The 20948-nt window shown below is 40.0% G+C and overlaps 1 protein-coding gene across 1 annotated transcript in view; it reads right to left on the bottom strand.

Moving 5' to 3' along the window:
• Nucleotides 1-3769: 3769 nt before the first annotated feature.
• Nucleotides 3770-20948, bottom strand: part of KCNK5 (potassium two pore domain channel subfamily K member 5) — a 39353-nt gene continuing 22174 nt past the window's right edge. Inside the window, exons 2-5 of the mRNA XM_026059849.1 lie at nucleotides 12734-12845; nucleotides 11119-11285; nucleotides 9854-10022; nucleotides 3770-9073 (exon numbers count right to left, since the gene is read on the bottom strand). Coding sequence (XP_025915634.1) covers nucleotides 8253-9073; nucleotides 9854-10022; nucleotides 11119-11285; nucleotides 12734-12845 — 1269 coding nt within the window. The 3' untranslated portion in view covers nucleotides 3770-8252. The remainder of the gene's footprint in view (nucleotides 9074-9853; nucleotides 10023-11118; nucleotides 11286-12733; nucleotides 12846-20948) is intronic.

Raw genomic sequence — 20948 nt, 5'->3', positions numbered from 1 at the left:
CACACAAGAGGAATTTTGTCTCTGATCTTAATGACATTAGGAATTAATTATACTTCCTTATACACCCAGAAACTTAACTAGATAAACAAATATGTGATCAACAACTGTGCTAAGCTGTAAGTCCACAGAAAGCACAAAGCCGTTGACAGGCCTTGAGCAGGATCTTTTCTTCTCAGCGTAGGACTATGTTCATTCATACTGAATATATTAGTTCTCCTTACAATTAAAAAGCATACCATGGTGCCAAGCACTACTGTCATGTTTAGATAAGATGACAAATGAGCAGAAATACTTGTTTTTTCTTGAATACATAGAACTAACTTGAAAACACAAGTTCTTCTGTTTAGGATATTTGAGAAAGTATCCAAAAGAATTATCTTAAAGTTTAATGCTGAAAATTAAAAAAAAAATGTCCATGAGAAAAAGGTTAACCTTAACTTCAGATATCTTTTATTTTAGTGCCCCCTCAATTCAGAATACATATTTTCAGATTTTTTGTTTTGTTTTCTCTATCATTCATAGTTCCATGCAAACAAGGAGAAAAGGAGGGAAAACAGCATATTTTCCACAACTTCCTCCATGTAGAAAACTGTACAATCAGCAAAATATGACAAGTGGGCTGTCACCATCTTTCTCTTCTTCCTTATGAGCAGCAAGGAGAGACAGTAGGGAGGTAACTTCTGGTACCCCACAAAAAAAGAAATTCTAAAACCAGGAAACATAAATTGTTTTATTTGCAGGTGTTTCAGTTCAACTTGTAAATTCAAAGTGATTCTTTAAATATTCCTATCAGAATATTTCTCATATATCAAAACTGGCTGTTTTTCCCAACAGCAATTCTGGCCACAGTCTCTATCTGGAAACTTGGACATCAGAGAAGCCCTCTAACCAGAATATGTTAGCTGCCTTTCAAAGACACTTTTTGCAGGATAATGCCTGTAGCCTCCCATGCCACCACAACTCTCCTTTTTCAGATTATCCCCTCTCATTTGAAAAGGCAAATTTCTTTGGGCAGTGAGCCCAGTCTTTGTATACATTTATTTTTGAACCTCTGTGCTCACACCAGTCCAAGTACTGCTCCCTACATTACAATGGCTGCATAACCCGAGATAATCACTGCATGAGTTTGTTTTCATTCCGTGACATAAAACACCTGCTTATGACACCTGTCTGTGTTCCCACAAAACATCATCATCCAAAAAAAAAAAAAAAAAAAATCACCCTCCATCCTTCCTTCAGGGAACCCATCAGTTTGATTTCCCCGGGAGCCAGGGCTGAACTCAAGGAAAGGGTGGTGTGCAGCGGTGCAGGAGCACAGCCCTTTCTCCTGGGACCATTCCTGCGTGTGAGTCAGCAGAAACCGCATGAGCCGCCTCACAAAAGAAGGTGCCTGCCAACATGAAAGTGAAAAGTAATCGCTAAGTAAGCCTTTTTAATACCCGAGCTGCGTAAGACCTATAGGTGCCAAACACGCCCGAGCAGAGAGGCAAACACCGCCAAGGCCTGCCAGGAAAAGGCACGGCTGAGGGCTGGCTGACCGTGACTCGGTGAGCTGCGAGTCCTCCCGGCCACCTGTGTGGTCCCAGCCCTGGCGCTGAGGCCAAGCCCCCACTCTGCCAGCTCYGGAGCCAGCGCGGTGGGAGGTGTGGGGACACTGGACCTAGCAGAAGCTGCGGCTGAGCCCCCTTGCCTGCAGCGGCCCCTTTTCCTCCAGTTATCTCCGCTCTGCTTTCTTTTTTCCCACCCTGGGAAGGGAGAACAAGGAACAGGGTTCTCCCTTCCCAGGGTGGGAGAAAGAGTGTAGTGGAAAGTTTGCGCTGCTGCTACCTTCCCACCCAGCCCTCCTGGCTGGGATTTGGGGCAGCAAACAGCCCTGAGCGAGCTGGGGAGGCCACGGGGCCACGTGGTCTGCCAGAGCTGGGGCTGCCCAGGAGCGCACGAGCGGGATGTGTGGCCCCGGGCAGGCTGTGGCTGCGTGCGCTACGGGCAGGGCTGGCTTTGCTTCCACCCACCGCTCCCTCCTGTTCCTCAGGTGTGGAGTCAGAAGAAAACCACAGCCCACAATAGCATTATGAAGCCAGGCACGGTATTCAGATAAGGAAGCCCGTAGTCTGCATGCAGTGCAGGAGCTCCCTGTGTGTTTTAAGGAGCCAAAAGAGGCCAAAGTCTAATGAACACTGTACTCAGCCCAACCTTTTATTCCTCAGTATTACAATATTAGCTATCTTATGAGTGGGAAGTTGAGGCAAACTGTGCTGAAAGGCACAATGTACAAGCCATGAATTTAAAACAAAAACAACAAAAAAATCCCCCTTCCTGTTCTAACCATAGAGCAAAGTCCTCCACCCCACTGGCAGAGCCTTGCATAAGAGTTGAGATATTTTACTGCTTCTTCAGGATACACATCGAACTACAGAAAAATGCACTGAAGAGACTCAGGTAGCGTTTCTTCTAAAACCACCCTGAACAGCACCTTAGCCTCCTATTTCACCATTTTCATCTACCAGAATTCAAAGTTTGAGTTCTACATTTCCATGAGCTGCAGGTTGCTAGTATCATGTTGCACCACATGTTATAAAGAGCTACAGTAAGCGTTCAGTGAAAAGATTTCAGTTTTTGTAAGTGTTGGCTGGTCTGTGATTTTATCTGTTAGGCTATTGTGTTCAGAGAGGAACACAGCCAGGCATGGACCATAGGAACAGATGCTTAGCAGATACAGGTTTATCCTGTTTTTCTACTTCTTGCTACCCTACCGCTCAAAATTACTAAGTCTCTACTGAAATACTGAGGGCAATAGGTGAACAGTAGTCTGTCGGCTCTAACCTGTTGGGAGCTGACAGAAATGTTATCAGGTGCTTACCAGACTCAGCATTACGTCTTGCGCTCGGCTCCATCAGAGGCCCCACCTCCCTCTCCTTGGGCTGGTTTTGGCATCGGTCACCAATCACCTCTTCCTCCTCCACTACTTCTCCTCTGTTCAGGTGAATTCTTGTGGGTGAGGGTTAATGTAGGCATCGGCTACATTAACCTTACTCAAATCATGATAACATTCCCTCCCCCTCCTGTGCCTGTGCAACTCTCCACTTTCCTAGCTCACACCTCAATGACTTCCCCGGTTGCCAAAAAGCTAAGGTTCAGTCTCTTCTCCCTCAGGATGAGGCTGTCCTCATTTCTACAGATGTCTATCACAAATATCACTGAATCACGTTTTGCTACTCATTAAGACAGGCAGTTACCTATTTTGCAAGGTATTTTAAGGAAATTGTTGGAGACGAAAAAGACTGTAAATACTGCTAGACCACCTGATATAGTTACACTGTTGCTAAAAGTCTTGTGAAAAATTCATTAACAGCTACACAGATATTTAAGTATCTCTGGCATTCAGACAGCAACCATAAGAGCACATTTTATTTTATTGTAGTACTAATCAATTCTAACACTGTCTCAGTGCATTCTTTTAATCCCCCTCCCCCAAAAAACACAACCCCTAGAATAAATTTTTGTTCCTTTTTCAACAGCTGCCCCTAATCCTTGTTGTATAATTCACTATGCTGCATCCAGCCGAAGACCAGATGCTACTGAATTGAAGTCACCAATCTTCCATATAAGTGCAGGCATCTGCTTGCATAAAACAACTTGCTTTTTCAGCTTCTTACCTTCAAGCTCTTTGGAACAGAATCAGTCTTATCTGTGAGGTGCATTACAAGTGTAGAGAGTTGTAGAAAGAAATCTCATTTCTTGATTGCCAACGTCCTCGTGACAGACAAGATAAATTGTAATTTTTTTTATTGCAAAATATTAAAATAAATTACATTTTACAAAGACTTAGCAAATATTTACATACAGTGTGATTCCAGTGACGATCAGCAACAAAGAACAAACAGACAGGCACGTTATGGAGTGATAGAGCCAGGGCTGTACAAACTTCAAAAGGCATATGAAAGACAAGCAAAGTTTTTAAAAGGTAAATGTATCACAAGTGGAACAGAGCCCAGCACAAAAATTACACATCTACAACAGAGTTCTTAGGTTTCTGTTTAAGTCAACAGACTTGTATATTGCTTTTTGCTCTCCTTATCAGCAAGGCTTGTCTGTCTTTACCTGTACTCTCCCAGATCAACTGGAGAAAAAAAAAATATCTCAACATATACAACTGTGTCACCCTGGACCTGTTATCAGCCTATCGTTTTATTTCTGCATGTTTTGTGACATCCATTGCCAGCAACAGATTCACAAATCATTAGCGGAGAAAAATGTAAAACAACACTTCTTGTATTTCCTCAGTGATTTCGTACCAGTGTATCAGATGTGTTAGACTGCCTGCCATGAGATATGTATCTGCTACTGATGCCCTTCTGGTTACCCTAAAACAGGTTTCAATAGCACAAGACACAAAAGCAAGAAGTGTCACAATGATGTCATGAAGGATAGGGTCACCTAATTTATACTATTTAATTGTAAAAGGGCCTTTGTAGGAATAGCCTTTTTTTTCCCTTCTCCTTAAAAAAAAAATTAAAAAAAAATTTTTTTTAATTATTGGCTCACCTTGGCAAAATTAAGTTAATATTGTGCAAGTGGACCTATGCTTAACATAATGGCCTAGAAGTGACTGAAAATCAATTTATTTGCAGACAATAGCCAGAACAAAGAATTTTCACTTTTATTCTTTTATTCCATCCCTTCTTCATATGTCCTTACAGGCTTGCTTAAAAAAATAAAAATAAAACAAACAAACAAAAAAAAAAACAAAAAAAACCCAACCCTCCCCTTCTCTCTCTCTCCCCAGCAACAGATCTGTTTCAGCTATAAAAATTAATTACATAGAATTAAAAGTTATTAACATTGCTGTTTAGTCAAATGAAATCTTAAATGGCATCCAAAGAAAATGTTTCCAGATTGCCCAAATAACTGAAATGAATATAAGACCTTACCAAATAGCATTGGTGAATTCCCCAAAATTAACCACAGATACTTCTAAGGATGAATAGCTCAGCCTGGACACTCTTCTAACTCACTACATGCAAATCTGAAGGCAGAAAGACAATATTAATTTAGGTTCCCCAGGCAGCTGCTTTTCTCAAGATGTGGAAGACAAGCAGGCAAAAAGCTGTCTTGCTTAGCACTTCAGCAGCTCTGAGATGGCACCGTAATTTTAAAAACCCTGGGAAATGGTTCAACTTTTTGTAGAGAGCCAGTATGAAAGCTGTGTGCCAACTAAACTCCTCCAAAACACAGAGAACAAGTATGGCTTAACTTGAACATACCACTTGTGCTGGCCCCTGTGTAAAGAGGTGAATTTTTTCCCCCAGTGTTAAAATTGCATTAAGGCACATGGTGCGGTATCTTGAGAACAGATTTGTGAGGTGTAATCATGTCTCCCCCCAAAAGTGGGAATTTTGTACTTTGTTTTAATAAATTGAAACCATTACTTTAAATCCCATGATGCTTGTTATGCAGACTTATAGTCTATGCTGACTGCACTGGGAAAGGCCAAAGAGCCACATCTAACTTGATAATACGAAACAGATCCCATCTGTCCTCGGCTCTACCATACAATCGCACTCCACTACGGAGAGTCTGGGTTCCAGTGTGCAACATCCCCTTCCAACCAAAAAGCCCAGCCAAGTGTCTGGGTTGTATTATTTCTGTATTAAAGAGGATGCTTTTTTTTTTTTTTTTTTTTTTTTTTTTTTTAAAAAAGATGAAGATCACACTTTGGCTATGTTTTTCCACCTGGCAAGCCTTTTCTGTCCTCACTGTCCTGTAGCTTACTAACTGTTGCTAAAACTTTGATCTTTGCATCAATAATGGAAGACATGTTGGAGGACAACAAAAGCTGTATGGAGTACTTTTTCATTTTCTTGTAAGCTAATATGCATTTTTTTAAAAAGAGAAGGTTAGACGTGCTACACAAGCATCCTTTATATCAGGTATGTATGTTGTCTGTCTTACCATTTCTTACGGCTACATGGTACAGTGGTCAGCCACAACCCTTCATACACAACAAAATAGTTGAAGGGCTTGGAGTCCTTTTAAAATAATGGTGGGGAGAGGTCTATTAGAACTAAATCAGAACCTTCTCAATAGGGCTTCTCCCTCTTTCCTGTCAGCTGGAACTCAAATCAATCCAGCCACCCCCATGCCAAATAGCAGTTATATAATGCAACTGGACTTCAAATTAGAATCTCCCTTCAGCAATATTATCATCAAATGTGAACTAACTACTGAATCCAACAATGCTGATTCCACATTTTTGTCAGTGTTACAGGTTGGCCCTGGCCTTGTGTTAACTTTCTATTTGAAAATCTCATACACGTGGAAGCTTCTAAAAAGAAATTAATAAAGACATTCCCTTGTTTCACAGTAGGTGACTCCAAAACTTCTTGTCAACAGGATATCCAGCCAGAGAGCTGGGTTCCCATGTGGAAGGAGAGGCCAGCAATTCAAGCAGCAGTCAGTATTTGCAGTTATTAGAAAATTTAGTAATTCAAGATTAGCATTGCAAGATTCCATAAACCCTTCTTACAAAGCTAATGAGTCAGCCAGCATTACACTGAACATGAGACAACTTTAACTGTTCACTGAACTTTGGAAACTTTAGGGCATACTGGAATGACTTAAGTACTATGAAACTAAACAAAACAACAAAACTTGTCGTTCAAAGGTCTTGGCAATTTTCTGTTCCAAGAATATTTGATACAACTGAAATCAGTATCTTTTGCCAGCATGCGATCAAGAGCCTCATTTGAAAGAGTTGTCGGGATTAATGCATAGATATGGAAAAAAGGAAGAAAAATAAAAACCATGCTATAATTTTTTTTGTAGGCAAAATGATTTGGGCTTAAATGTTATTAAATGATATAGTTCCTTATATCAATGAGAAGCCCATCTGCAAGTCAAGTGATAATACTTTCTAGAGCTCAGAGCTGAAGTCCGCTTAAAAAAAAAAAAAAAAAAGTGCCTTACAGTCTTAAGTCACGCAATCACATCTCAGTTTTACACAAGATCTGATATTACCCAGCCTTCTTGAAAGTGGTATAGAATAACCATTGTGTACCCATACAGGTCAGACTTTGGAGGAAAAAAAAAAAAAAAAAAAGCAAAGTATAACCAACTGTTTCAGAAATCATCTCATACAAGTCTAGTCTGAAGTACCAAGGCAGGGAGGAACAGCAAACAACAATACTGACAAACACACTGCACAGAGCAGCAGTGCTAAAGGTCCCTTCTGACAGGCATCAGGGCATTTGGAGAGTATCTGCTCCTCCAAAGCTGATTTTTCTCAGAAGAACAGCATCACTAAAACTTCACCTGTACACAGATACTGTATAAGGTTCATTCAAGTATTTCCTCTAGGAAATGGACAGTGGAAGGACACTTTCAACATTAAAAAGTTGCAACCTGCTTGTGCTCGTAGATGCTTTGATCAATAGTTCTTCCAGTCACCTTATCTTTAACAGTTCTGGGGCTGACGTGCAGTTTAGCAGCCCAATAGGTGAGCTTCATCCCAGATGAGTTGTTCTTTGTTAGAGGGCTCCTTCTCAATCCATTCCTTTGGAATTTTTAATTTTAATATTTTATCACAAAAATATTATTCACTATCTTATGACCAGCACTGATGTATTCTAGGCAGATATTTTAGAAGCTTCCTCCCCAGTCTGTCAATGCACCTCAGCTCAGATCTGTGTCCTGGTATTCCATCTCAAGTTTCTCATTAAGAACAACTAGCAGTTGTACCATTTTTTGTGGTAGTAACTTAACAATGGGCAGCTAAAAACCCTCACACTCCTTTTTTTCCAATCCTTGATCAAAGCAGGATTCAAATCCAGGTTTTCAGAGGTGAAGGGCTAGTGGAGTAACTGGACATATTTGATGCCCAAAACAGTCTGTCCGCAACAGTATAGTTTCACTCCCAAACTAATTTCTCCATGAAATGCACAAATGCAGAGCAGGTCCAGTGTAATAACCAGTCTTTTCTTTTCTAGTTTGTTCAAGAACTATAAAATCCCCAGAAGGAGAAGGACTCCAAATTCAACTGTTATTTTAAAAGCTTTCTTAAAAAACGGAAAAGCAAAGCTGACGGGCTCAGAAACCAATTTAGGATGGCAAAAAGAAACCGGAGTTTATTAGTTTGGGGCTGGCTTTTGTTTTCAGAGAGATAGAAGAAACCGCAAAGACATGCTCTTCTCCTTGCTCCATTAATTTGTTCAATATGCACCGACCACTTTCAGAAAACCATTGTCAAACGTGCTTCACGTTGCAGCCTTCACATTGCTTACTGCGTTATATTCATTCATCAGTTGTTCATAAGGCACAGAAAGTTCCAGCTCATTGTTGGTAAAGGTTGATTCATCAGAGGATGGGAATTTTACTAGTGTTTTTGCAGTTTCAGGTTCCTCTACAAGATTATCATCCATGGAGGATTTTGAAGTTTCCTCATCATCTGTGAGATCCTCCTCTTCATCATCATCTTCATTTACAAATGTTATGTTGGCATTCTCAAAGATTAGGGGTCGATAGTCTCTTGAGTCCCACACTTCCCCTTCTTCTTCACTGATCCTGTCTAACTGGTTTACAAACATTGTTCCTTCTAGAGGGCTGTCTCCAACACGTTTATCATGCAGGTGTCTCAGCACATGACCATTCTGAATATCTAGGGAAGTCTCATCATACTCAAATGACTTGGTCTTTGTGTAAGTCACCTGAGCATCTTTACTGGCATTCTGCATATTTTGCTTGGCATTTTCTACTTTAATCATTTTGTCGTTATTCGTCTTCAGGGCCTTCTTCCCAATCTGCTTAATAAGATCATTGTAGGTCTCTTCCTTCTTTGAAAGGAAGCTGAAAATGTTCACATCCTTTGAGGTACCCATTTGAAGGGGTTTTTTAGACCGAGGATGGTTGTCAAATGATTCTTTTCTTTTTTTCCTCCGTTTCTTGATTGCTTTGTGGACTTCCACAAACATACTGACCTTCCAGTTGACAAAGAGTGAAAGCCAAGCCAGGCCCAGATAGATCCATAACTCCACAAAGTATCTGTAAAGGGCATGATAGTCTGCATCTGGATTTACACCTACAAAGAATTCAAAACAAGAACATTATTGAAAGAGGACTCACACCTGAAAAGCCTTCAAAGTTATTACCCAGAGAAGTACTCTCTCTCACACTAACAGAGCCTTATCGTTTGGACACTGCTCTGAGAAGGGGTAAGTGGGGACCTGAAACCTCCTGACAGAAGCAGTCTTCCACTTCTTGCCTGTATGTGTTCTAACCACTGGACTACAACATAAAATGGCAGCATGTTTGTCCTCCCCTTGTAAGCTCTAAAGCGAACTTTGTTCTCTTTGAAAAATACAAGCACTCTCCCTGCCCCTGCTTTCCCTTGAGAGAGGGTTCAGCCTCATAATTCCACTTGCAAGGGCTATCTCCAAAGCCCTGATCAAGGCAGTAGATTTTAAAGAAAAACAGGATTTAGAAGGGAGAAACACGATGTTCAGCATTTCCTGTCAGCTCCATCTGACGCTCCCTGCTCAGCATACGGGATTCCATTCCAAGGTGCTTAACTGTTAGGGTGGATAGGAAAGCTCCTTGCCTGAAATAGGGACCTGATGCACCTGAGAGTGTTATGAACTCCAGAACTTTGCTCCAGACTAAGGCCAAGGGCTTAGGTATCTAAACCAAAGGTAGAAAAGCCAGACCCAATCCATCAGAGCAGTATTCAGCTTTTGTCAAATCTTTTATTAAGCAAAATGCTTTGGAAAAGTGTAGAAATCACCTTTTAGAATTAGAGTTTAAAAATACAATTGCCGCACTATCCACATAGTGTAATAATATGAAAAATATGATTACTGACCAGCAACAAAATCTCCAAATCCTATGGTGGTGATAGTGATGAATGAGAAATAGAGACCTTCAATGTAACTCCAGCCTTCAGTCACCATAAAGACAAAGGGAGGAATAACCAGATGGACCAAGACACCCCAAACAATGAAAATAGCTGTGCATGTAATTTGTGCTTTCCTCTGTAAAGAAAGAAGAAGAAAAATTCAGGGAAAGAACTCTTAATTTGCTGTAACTAAAAGTCACTGACTGAAGTAAACACTGAAGTAAAGGTTTTTCCTTTATGCAGAACAGACTATTCTTACAACTATTTACTCAAAAACGATTATTTGTTTTCAGGTCATTTCCTCATATTTCTCTTTCACACACTCTAAAAGTTTAAGAGTTCCTGATATTTTATAAACAGGTGTGGTATACAGACATAGCACTCTGGTCTAAAAAGCACAGTTAGTATCTCTGATTTTCACTTTATTCATTTGAGTATAGAGAATCAGGAGCCAGGTTAGGACACTTCTCTCCTATTTGTCCTCCCTCCCCTACACCACTTGTCTAACCTCTGCACAGTTTGCATGCACATGTGCATTTCACCATCATTTTCTGTATTTTCTCAGGTGCTGAACCAAGAAGGTTTTTGTTGCATTAACACTTAGGCCAGCTCTGTTTGTGAAATTAGAGCCCAAACCAACCCCACCCTCATCCAGGCATTCTGCTCCTGCATTGCCTCCCACTTCTGTGCACTGAGCTAGAACTGAAATAAACTCACCCAGCAAGGAGGGGAAAAAAAAAAAGAAAGAAAAAAAGAAGAAAAGAAAGAAAGAAAAAAATCACAGTAACACAGATCAAAACATCATTTCTCATCTGGTTCACTACATTGCAGGAAATGCTCATGCTGGCATAAAAGTGGTTGCGAACAAAGCAGAACAGCTTATTTCAGTGCCAGAGACGCTTGAAGGAAATGTTTGTGAAACTAGAGCCTCATCTACATTCAACCTACAGTTTCTACTTTAGGAAAAATGTATGTCTCCATAGAAGCTACAATATTTATATTTAGTATCATTCAAAGGTTTCTTCAAGACCTCAATTTGCTAAGATTTCTGGCAGAACTTACCTACAGGACCTAGTCCTGCTGTCAGTTATATCTATGCAACACCATTTGGGAAGTTAATACTTGTGTATGCGTTTGTTTAGTACCAAGATTAGCAGGTAAGTGAAGAAGTCTAAGCTTAATTTATGCACCAAAAATACACAGCAGGAGGATAAACAAGCAGAGGACCTTACCAGGCTTACTCCTCTTTTCGTCAGAAACTGGCCCAGCCTCTTGGCACGTCCTCCAAAGAACTTCCCCAGAGCACTGATCCATGTCAAACAGAGAGGAACTCCAAAGAGCCCATAAAATATGCAGAAGAGACGCCCAGAGGGTGTCTTTGGAGAAACATTTCCGTAACCTAAAAGAGGTAAGTATGTACATGGTCTGTTCTTGTTACAGAGAATTCAAGGCAATTCTACCTATACATAAAACAACACTGCGTGGGCTTCTGCTGTATCAGACGCTCCTTACTTCACCAACCATAAGAGCTTTAGTCTACTCCAGCTGCTGATCTTCTGAATCTGGATGCCTTCCAACCCTACTCCAGCAAATGTGTATTCCATTAATGCAGACTGAGAGGAGTGCTGCATTTTGAATGTTTCCTGGATTGTGTGCATCTTTTTCCTGATTAGATGAGATAAATAGAAGATAAAACTCATCTCAAGGCCTCTGACATGATTTCCCTTCCTGCAGCAGCAATGTGAAAAGCCTGAGTTTTAATGTGAACCAAGTTTACACAGTAAAAGTTCAAAATTGCCCCCAAAGTTAGTTTCCACTTGCAAGATCCATTATGCACATTTACCTCATGACCTGGTGCTTATCCAGGGAGAGAGCTTGTGGGTGAAGCGGAAGATGAGCTGTGACACAACAAGGTATTTTGACTGAATTTAGCTTTTTGCTGGCCACAGAACCCAACAGGGCATTACAAACACTGACTAAAATCAGTCTACTTTCTAACCCTCTGCCACGGTTTTCTTATTTAGGTCATTTCCTAATTTCTTCAACTTTTTGTCATAAGTTATATTATAAGCTGGGTATTATGAGTTTCAAATAATATATGAAAAACATGATGCTGTATATGGTTTAATAGTAAGACTTCCATTTCTGCATACCTCAAACTTTCTCTAGTTAGTTTGCATTCCTGTTTCTTACATAATAGGTATTAGCAAGGGTGTAACAAAATCTTGTAGCAAAGATTTTTCTGTAAAAGCAGAATGCAGATGATTTTGAGCTCTTTTGTATTTCAAAGGAAGAAGTCTTTCAGTGCAGAGGGTATTATAAGCACAATCAGCAGTGAGATTTATAAGAGCACACCTGTTCTTCTTTGCTTTCTTAAGGACGGAAGAAAAAAAAGTCTAGACTGTTCTGCAAGCCAAGAACACCGCTAATTCAGTAGCTTAAGAGGATGGATGGGAGTAGTAGGACAGCCACATAAAAACTTCATATAAACATGCTTCAAGCATTAGCTTAATGAAATATTTTGTAGTAGTTTTGTTCTGGGATTTTATGATCTGGAAATTTAAGTGCACAATTCATTGAATTGGAATGACACCAGTCATCCCAGACACGAGCACCTTGAATCAGTTACTCATCAGAAAAGGCAGCATATCTCTCATGTACACCCATTAACAGAATGCCAAAGAACTGTTTTTCTCTATGAACCTGCCTGTAAGGTCAGGTAATCTATGCAGCTCCAGTGACGGGGACTTTATTCAGCTGATATCTTAGCACAGAAATGGAAGAGTATAAACCCACCAGAGTGTAAGGAAAATTACAGCTAGGAAAGTTGATATAGCAAATACTTACCGATTGTAGTTATTACAGTAGCAGCAAAGATCACAGCGTTAGGCCAATTCCAGTTGTTGAAAGTGTTGTTCCCAGTGATGGCAACCCCTTGTTCAGCAGCATTTGACACAATCTGTAAGGAAACAGGTTACAGTCATTCTTGGAAAATACTGGCAGCCTGAAAGATAAATGTGTGTCCCCCTCAGGTTTTCCCCATTGTGTTCATACTTGCAAAATAATCACACAAGTTTCTTTGTGAAGGCTAGCCTTGTATATTCACTGACAATAATTTTATGAAATAATAAAAATTTGCCTCAGCTAGTAAGTAGCAGCACAGGTGCTCTGACATTTAAATAGGGTTTTTTTAGTTAGATGAGCTCTTACTTGATTTACCAGTTTTACCCAAATGGATCTCTTCCAGAGACCCAACACTCTCTTTTAGACCCAGCTGGCATTCAATCTCCAGTATAGTTCCTAAATTTGGTTTAATATTAGACAGGGACATCTTCAGAATTACCACCCATTTCAAAACACTGTTACAAGCCTCAGCTTGACTTGGGCATGAACAGGACATCATAGAATCCTTGACAAAGCTAGTGTGATTAATGTTAATTCACTTGCTGTCCCTGGCAAAGTCAGACTGTTTACAAGCCAGCATAAAACTGTACTTTTAAGCAAAGAAAGACAAATTACACTTTCCAAGCTAACTAAGCTGTTTCCATGCAACAGGACTCTAATCACTGACCTTGARTTAGGCCCCTTTCTCATCCCCTGTCTTTGAATCTAGTAAGCTATTATGAATGCAAAGCTTTTGGTTACAATGTTGGGGAGGAGGGGAAAGCGTAGTTATTGGTGTTTCCACAAATTCAGCAAGTCAATTTTTTTGACATCTGTTCAGCTCTTCAGGAACTGAAGAATTATTAACCATCTTCACCTTTTGTAGGAAGGAACTTGGACCCAGCCTGCTCTGGCTTTCAAAAACTAGACTGTAGAAACTGCAGTGATAACAAACCCAATGCCTATTTTGCCAAAACTCAAAGTTTCAAATCAAAATCTTGCATCTTACGATTCTGACATGTATTTCTACCTCCCTAAAGTGAAAGAGAAAAGCAATTTACAATATTCTGTCCTAGAAATCCCTAGTTATTTAAACCTTTGTTCTGCTATGTCATGCTGCAGTTAAAGCCTTCTCAAGCTGCATCTGCATTTTCCCCTTCAATGTAAACTATACTGGTCTAAACAAAACTCTAAAGCTACATCCGTATACAGAGAGGGACAGGTATCTTCAAAAGGCGATTCATCCCATTATCCCACCTTCTATGCCTCTTCCTCAGTGAACATTGAGCACAAACAGCTAGTTGAGCTAAATGCCTAAAATTACAGATGATACACTTTTTACCTTTTAACACAACAGGCAAGATTTATCTTAAACTGGTAAGAATTAATACAGGAACCTGCAACTGACTCTTCCTTCTCTCATCCTCTCCCTCCTTTCTTCTATCCTACTTGATTAAGATCTGATCTTGGACCCAACAGAGTCTCAACATAAAGTTCAATCACCATTCAAAAGGTTCACATGTTAACACAGGTTTTAATTATTCTTGAGACTTATTACATATCACCACCGTCCCACTGTAATAAATTGCCCTCAAAGTGAGTATATTGTGCATATACAAGATGCAAACAATTTAATTAAAAATGCACTTTCAATGCAGAAGCTATTACAGAAGATAAAAGTAGTAGCATGGAGAGTGAACGAAGGTACAGAATTAGACCTTTTTCCTGGGAAGTTTGGCATGTGTGCAAAGCGGCGTGCAGTGTCTTTCCATAGCCTAAAGGCTCTAGATAGAAAAAGATGTAGAGAATGCTCTCACCAAGGCAGTCATTTGTCATAAGAAAGCAGTGTTGAAATCAGAAGTAGCCCTAAAACAGGCAGGCAGACAGCAGGCAGGTAAACCCACACAATGCCACCCCCTTCAAAAAAGGAGCCGGTTAATATTTAAGATAGCTATACTGGATGACAAAAATTAATCTGAGCAAAGACCAATCAAAGTAACTTCATTCAGTTCTGCTATGATCCGCAAATGAATTTCCTAAAGTCTCAAAGAACATCCAAAGCACCCGATAGATACAATCTGTGACCTATGCACTGTGAGAAGATACCTAGACTTCTTCTGCTGCCTAGCAAAACCGCACAAAATGTTATATCAAACACCAGCTCTCCAGTTATTTTCCATGCTTTAAGCTGACTTGGATTTTCTTCCTTTCCTCACAGAGCAACTGAACTCATACAAGAGGCACTGAAGTATCTGTTTCCATTGTCACTGGGCTATTATCTCATTGCCCGACTCCACCTTCCGCCCGAGCTAAGGAGCTCAGTTTCCCAGCATGCAGAGGCAATTACTTTAAGACCCGCCGGTGTTTTAGGTCTGAGGTGTGAAGGGGGCCCTGACTCAACGGGGAGAGAAGCAGCTGGAATGAGTAGCAGCTGCCCTTCACACCCAGTCGGTTAACATTTTGGGAGAGGGATGGCCAGTTCTTCCAGAGTTGTGTAAACACTTGAAATTCAAAATCACAGCTACTCTCCAGCCAAAGCTGCGCCACCCTTTTCTTGTCCCTATTAGCACACAGTTATCTGCTATTAGCGCATAATTATCTACAAGCTACAGCCTAACCTTTAAGTTACTTTATGCCTGTAATAGGCCTGAATGCACATTACTGCACCCAACATATACATCCCAGCTGCCGGAACAAAGACAGTCACAAAACAAGCTCAGTTAGCTTTGGTGCGGTGGGAAATGCATAGCTGCTTTCCAAGCAGAGTAAGTTTTGACCATACTGAAGTAATTAAATCTTTTGGCTGCAACAAACAAATGGACACTATACAACTGAACAGCAAATGTTTTTTTGCTTGGTAAATCCGTTAGACAATGTCAAAGATGCCTTTATTTTCATATGCTAGGATACAGAATGCCCCAGTTCGCCTGTGTCAGCTTTCTCAAACTACAGAAAATTTGCTCTAAAAAGGTCTTGGCTGGGATTACTGGGGGTGAGGAGGAAGAGGAAGAAGAGGTAAAATTTTGTATCTGCTCTTAATATCCTGAAAGAAGCTGTTTCAAAAGTGTCTTTTAAAGTATGCCCAAATTAACAAGTTGAAAATAGTTAACTTAGAATCTAAAGCAATGCGTGTACTCCATCTCATGACTGTCTGTATTGATAAAGTGAAAACTTTATTTTAGGTCAAATGATTTCTGCCTCACAGCAATGAAACCTCTCCTCCCTCCCCTGCCCCACCAACTCAGCACTTTGGCAAGTGAAACAAGGAAAATAAAATCTCTAGATCCTGGAGTTACTGCTGAAAGTAAACAGATATTGCAATTGCAGAAGGAAATTTAAGACACACATAAAATAAATACACCTTTTGACGACATTAACAGAAATAGAAACTTTGAGGTAAAGAAGCTGTTTGAACATAATCAAGCATAGCATTTGTTCCACTTGCAGGTACTTCCCCACAGACAAACCAGCTGCAGCACTGCTCCAATACAGCCCTGTTTTCTGGTTTCAGTGACATTTTCCCTTAACTATCTCATGATCAGATTTATGATTTACCAGAGATCAGAAGAACTAGGTCTTAATCTCCATTATGTATTGTCTTGGGCAAAGGAGAGTTTATCTTAGACAGGATTTGAGATGCTTTTGGGAACATGACACTTGCATCCTCTACACAAGTAAGGATATGACTGAAGAATTCACCAATCAAAAAAAAAAAAGGTAAATCTGCCTTAAAAAAAGGTAAATGGCCTTAAGCCACATTGATATTATGGATATTCTCCTACCTCTATTTACTCATCTTCTCCCCCCCCCNGAAGGAAAAGAAGTCCCAAAACAAGGGCCAGGTCCTCCCAAACTGGGAAGCCACATACTAGTGTACTTCCTTCAAATTGCTATGAATTACAAAACATATTGGCCTGTCAAGGTTTGCTCAGGTGGCTTAAAAGCTTGCAAGAGTCAGCAGATCCATCTCAGCTGTTCTTGTCTTCAGACTAGCAGGAGGAATGGCTAAGTCTGACAAATACCAGTACAGGGTAAAATGGGACACAACAGAATTACATTTAAACCCTGTAAAAGTAACGTGAGGGTATAAAACTAAGGGAACAAGCAAATGGGATTCTGTCTATATGACCAGGAGTGAGAATTACCAAAACTAAGTATGTATAATATGCCATTTTACTTTGGATTTTTAGCCTTCAGAAGAAAAAAAAAAATATACAGGACAACCACCTTATATCTCTGCAAGCATGAACAAGTGAAAGTCATGGCTTCATTTTCTTCTTTCTAGGAAATGTTTAGAAAGTAGCTTCTGTTCACTAAAAAGTACCTAATAAAAAGGTGCACCTTTGTTAAAGAGCTGGTTTTACAACTTCATTGCAAAATATTAATTGCAAGCAAATTCACATTAGGAAAAGTGAATTTGAAATCTCTTTACAGTGATACACGTAGAAGTGAGGTTTGAAACAAGGTACTGTACACACTATTACCTTATTTAGACACCTGCACTGATTTTTGAACTAATTCATCATTATCCAAACCCTGGTATGTTTCATAATAGCTGTAATCAAGTTGTTACAGCTATAGCTAGCACAGAATTATCTGAAGATAAGAAGTTTGAATGCATTTGACTTATTTGCCTTGATAAGACAGAAGAATATGATGGGCAATAAGACTACCTTTGTTACAGCAGAAACAGACTTCCCTGAGTAATGGCAGTTATTGCCATACTCTGGCACACAAGCGACTGTGTTCCAGTGCAAGAATATGCACACGGACAGTAAGATTATTCTAGAAGTTAAGGGCTGCAAGAAAGTTGTGATCCAGGTTTTGTATATCAAGTAGAAATAATTTCATATTTGGAATGAAATCTGAGACACTTTAGTAAGGATTGGCTGTGTCCGATAACAATAAGCATTAGGAAGAAGGAGCCCTGCCAAGGTATTGATGGCCAAATGAACTAAAGACACAGGACAATAAACAAGTTATGTAACCARAGCAACAGATCCTTCCCCACAGGCACCCTATTACCTACAAAAAGAACAACCAGATACCACCCAATCTTAGGTCTCCGTTTGAAGAGGCTAAAGCCATGTTATTCAAAGCATTCCCTGGAGATTTGACATACAAGTCTAATGGTAGTTTTAAAGTTCTCCCACTGGTATGAACAATTCTCTTTTGCAAATGCAAGTGTTTCTCTTTGATCAGAAAGGAGAATTGAACTTTTAAGCTTGAAACCAGACCCACTGGTTTTAATTCTACACTCCTCACGGTATTACCATGTATCCCCTATATAAAGTGCAGCTGCAAGGGGCTGATGCATCCAAAAGCAGAGTCTGTTGGTTAAAGCAATAACTGATGCAACCTTTCAGGACTCCTGAGCTTTGTCCCCACTTCTGACTTCAAAGGAACATGAAATGGCTTTACTTCTTTCTCAAGATCTTATGTCTACACTTGTAAAACATTTAATGTGCGGAGGAGCATTTAAAATTACAAATCTACCCAATACTTTAGAGACCTTCCCACAAGGCATAAATCTTCATTTAATCCATCATACTTYGTAAATGGAAACCAATGCAGTGCTGTTTTGAGTAAGCAATTGCATCTTGGGACTGCATTCTAATCCTCCTTAAACTAGCTGTGGGTTTTTTTTTTTTTCCCTTTCTCTGAATTCTCTGAAACACCAAGACTCAAGCTAAGAATCTAAAAATTTTTACAGAATCCTCAAATTCCCTTTCAAAATAGTCCATTGCTGTTCCACCTTCCATTTCACACATACCAAGGAATCTGTCTTTTTTGTGCTGATGGATGACACTTACAAACCCACATTACCCAAGAAAGATTTTTTTCTTCTCCCAATAGCCTACTTATACTTTTCTCCATTGATTGCATTACTGAAGGTTTTATTCAACTGAGATCATTTTTCACATTGACATCCAAATCTTTTATATAATTTGAAGAAACTAGAAAACTGTGGAGTAGTTATCTAATCACGAGTACATACAATACTGACAATTTAGCCAATCATAATAAAACTGTCCAGGGTCATAGGGTTTGCATTTATAAATATCAGAYGAAACTTTACACTGTTGTTCATCTTTCAGCAGTTTTTACTTTAACTGAATCCAGCAGCAACAGAATAAAACAGCAGGAGACAAGAGGTCCACAAGCAATCAGCACTGCAGTCTTGTCTTTGATTTCACCATAAGGCATTTTAGGAGAAGAGAGGCCAAGTCAACAGACATGGAAGGAGATCCAGAGCCAGAGATACAGTTACATTTGCTCATACACAGAGCTCCCCCCAGGGATAGAGAAGCCTCTACCTGTGGCTCCCAAAACAGAATCCTTACCATCGCTCTGCTTTTCGTACTTCTGTGCTGGTGAAGTCTCCAGAGAAAAAGCCCAGAAAACATGAAATGTACAAATGCAGAGGAGAGGATAGGCATGGCAAAGCTATTTCCAACAAACAAACCAGAATTTGGAAGGACATCAGCCACCATCCTCCAGAAAGCATAGTTGCTATACAACATAGATGTTTGCATTCTCAAAAATACAGGTGACTCATTCTCAGCATGCACAAAGAAGAATGCAACATATGTTGAGATCACCTCCAGTCACCTGGAGACAAATAGGTCAAATGGTGCAAGAACTTGCATGGACATTTTTCATGGCTTATAGAAACGAAAAAGGTAGTCTAAAGGCAGTTTAGGTAGCCTTTGTACTACCTCAACTACTTCAAAGAAAATGCAACTGCATATCCTCTACTTGTCCCCCTTGGTTTTTGCAGTTACTCAGCTTATCTGGCTACAACATTACAGTTATAGCAGCAATTGAATGTTTACAATAATCTGATTTTAAATGCAATTAGAACATATTCAATTGTTAATGTTTATCCTGACAAAAAGAAAAGAAATGGACTCAGATATGTCAAGGCTCCCAGGTCAGACCTGCATTACAGAGTTCTGCTGACCTAGATAACACCGACACAGGATTACATGCACGTAAAGAGAAAAGACACCCTCTCAGTCAGTATCCCTTCTCAAGCAAAAATAATCCTTGTGTGGTCACAGCTAGACTGACAAAAGAAGTTCCTCAGACTTATCATGCAGGCAAGCAACACAGTCACCATGGCCAGAAATTTCCTGCCCCGTTGGCATATGGCACTTGGACATCTGCTGGCATATTGACGGCAGCAGAAACTGTTCCACAGACGCAGCCTGAATTTGTGCGTCCTTTATAGCTAGATCAAAAGTGGTAGTTTCATGGACAAGCTAGGAATATATTAGTCCTGGCTGAAAGCTGACATTAATTGTCTATAGTAGAAGTTTGTGGCTCTAGTGTTTAAGCAAAGATATTTTTATAATAAAATCCCATAATCTATTGTTTTGAGTTGTAGTAGTTACAAAATAAAGTTTAAAGCCAACTGCCTTTTTTCCCTTCTTTGACCTGACTGAATAGAGGATACTGCACATCACAGAAAATATTTTCCTCACTAGAGTATCTTGGCAGCATGGGGTTTGAGTAAGGAGGAGGAAAGAGAAGCCAACTATGCACTAATGATCTTACCAATGAGTAAAACTCAGAGAAACTTTTCTCCCCCAATCACTTTTTCTGTCTGGATAGAAGACATGTATATGTGTATGATTCATGAAAAATTTCTGTTTCAGTTCTCTGAAAATTTCATATTAACCTATATATGCTTGAGACTAAAATAGTTTGCTTCTCCCCAACCTTCACTTCCAAAGACAGCTGCACTACTGCTAAGAAAATCTTCCTATGCCATGATGCTTACTTTGGTAGCCAAAGACTAAAGGTGGCAGAACTGCAGAAAGACAAGTCAGTACACACAAGGTTAAATTATTTGATCTAAGTAGGACAAATGACAGCTATCCTAAAGTCATCTTTAGGAGTGCTGCTGTACATGTGTCTGTGTGCAGGGAGATCAAAGCTCATTGCTTCTGGGATACAGAAAAATCCTTCAAGGAAACCAAAACACACGGCCTAGAATACAAATGGCAGCACCCGTTTTGGACATGCTTATTTTCGCCAGCCTTTTGGCATCTGGCAAATTCTGTAAGCAATCTGCTCAGACCAAGAGTGCTCAGGAAACTAGGGCAGTAACTATCCCCCCCGCCATCCCCCAACAGCTCTAACTCCCCAGAAAAGCACAGACTTGTGGTTCCTG

Source organism: Apteryx rowi, unplaced genomic scaffold (genome assembly GCF_003343035.1).
Source record: "Apteryx rowi isolate R43461 unplaced genomic scaffold, aptRow1 scaffold_160, whole genome shotgun sequence".
Classification (NCBI taxonomy): domain Eukaryota; kingdom Metazoa; phylum Chordata; class Aves; order Apterygiformes; family Apterygidae; genus Apteryx; species Apteryx rowi.
The sequence above is the reverse complement of the archived record's forward strand: the minus strand, read 5'-3'. Positions and strand labels throughout refer to the sequence as shown.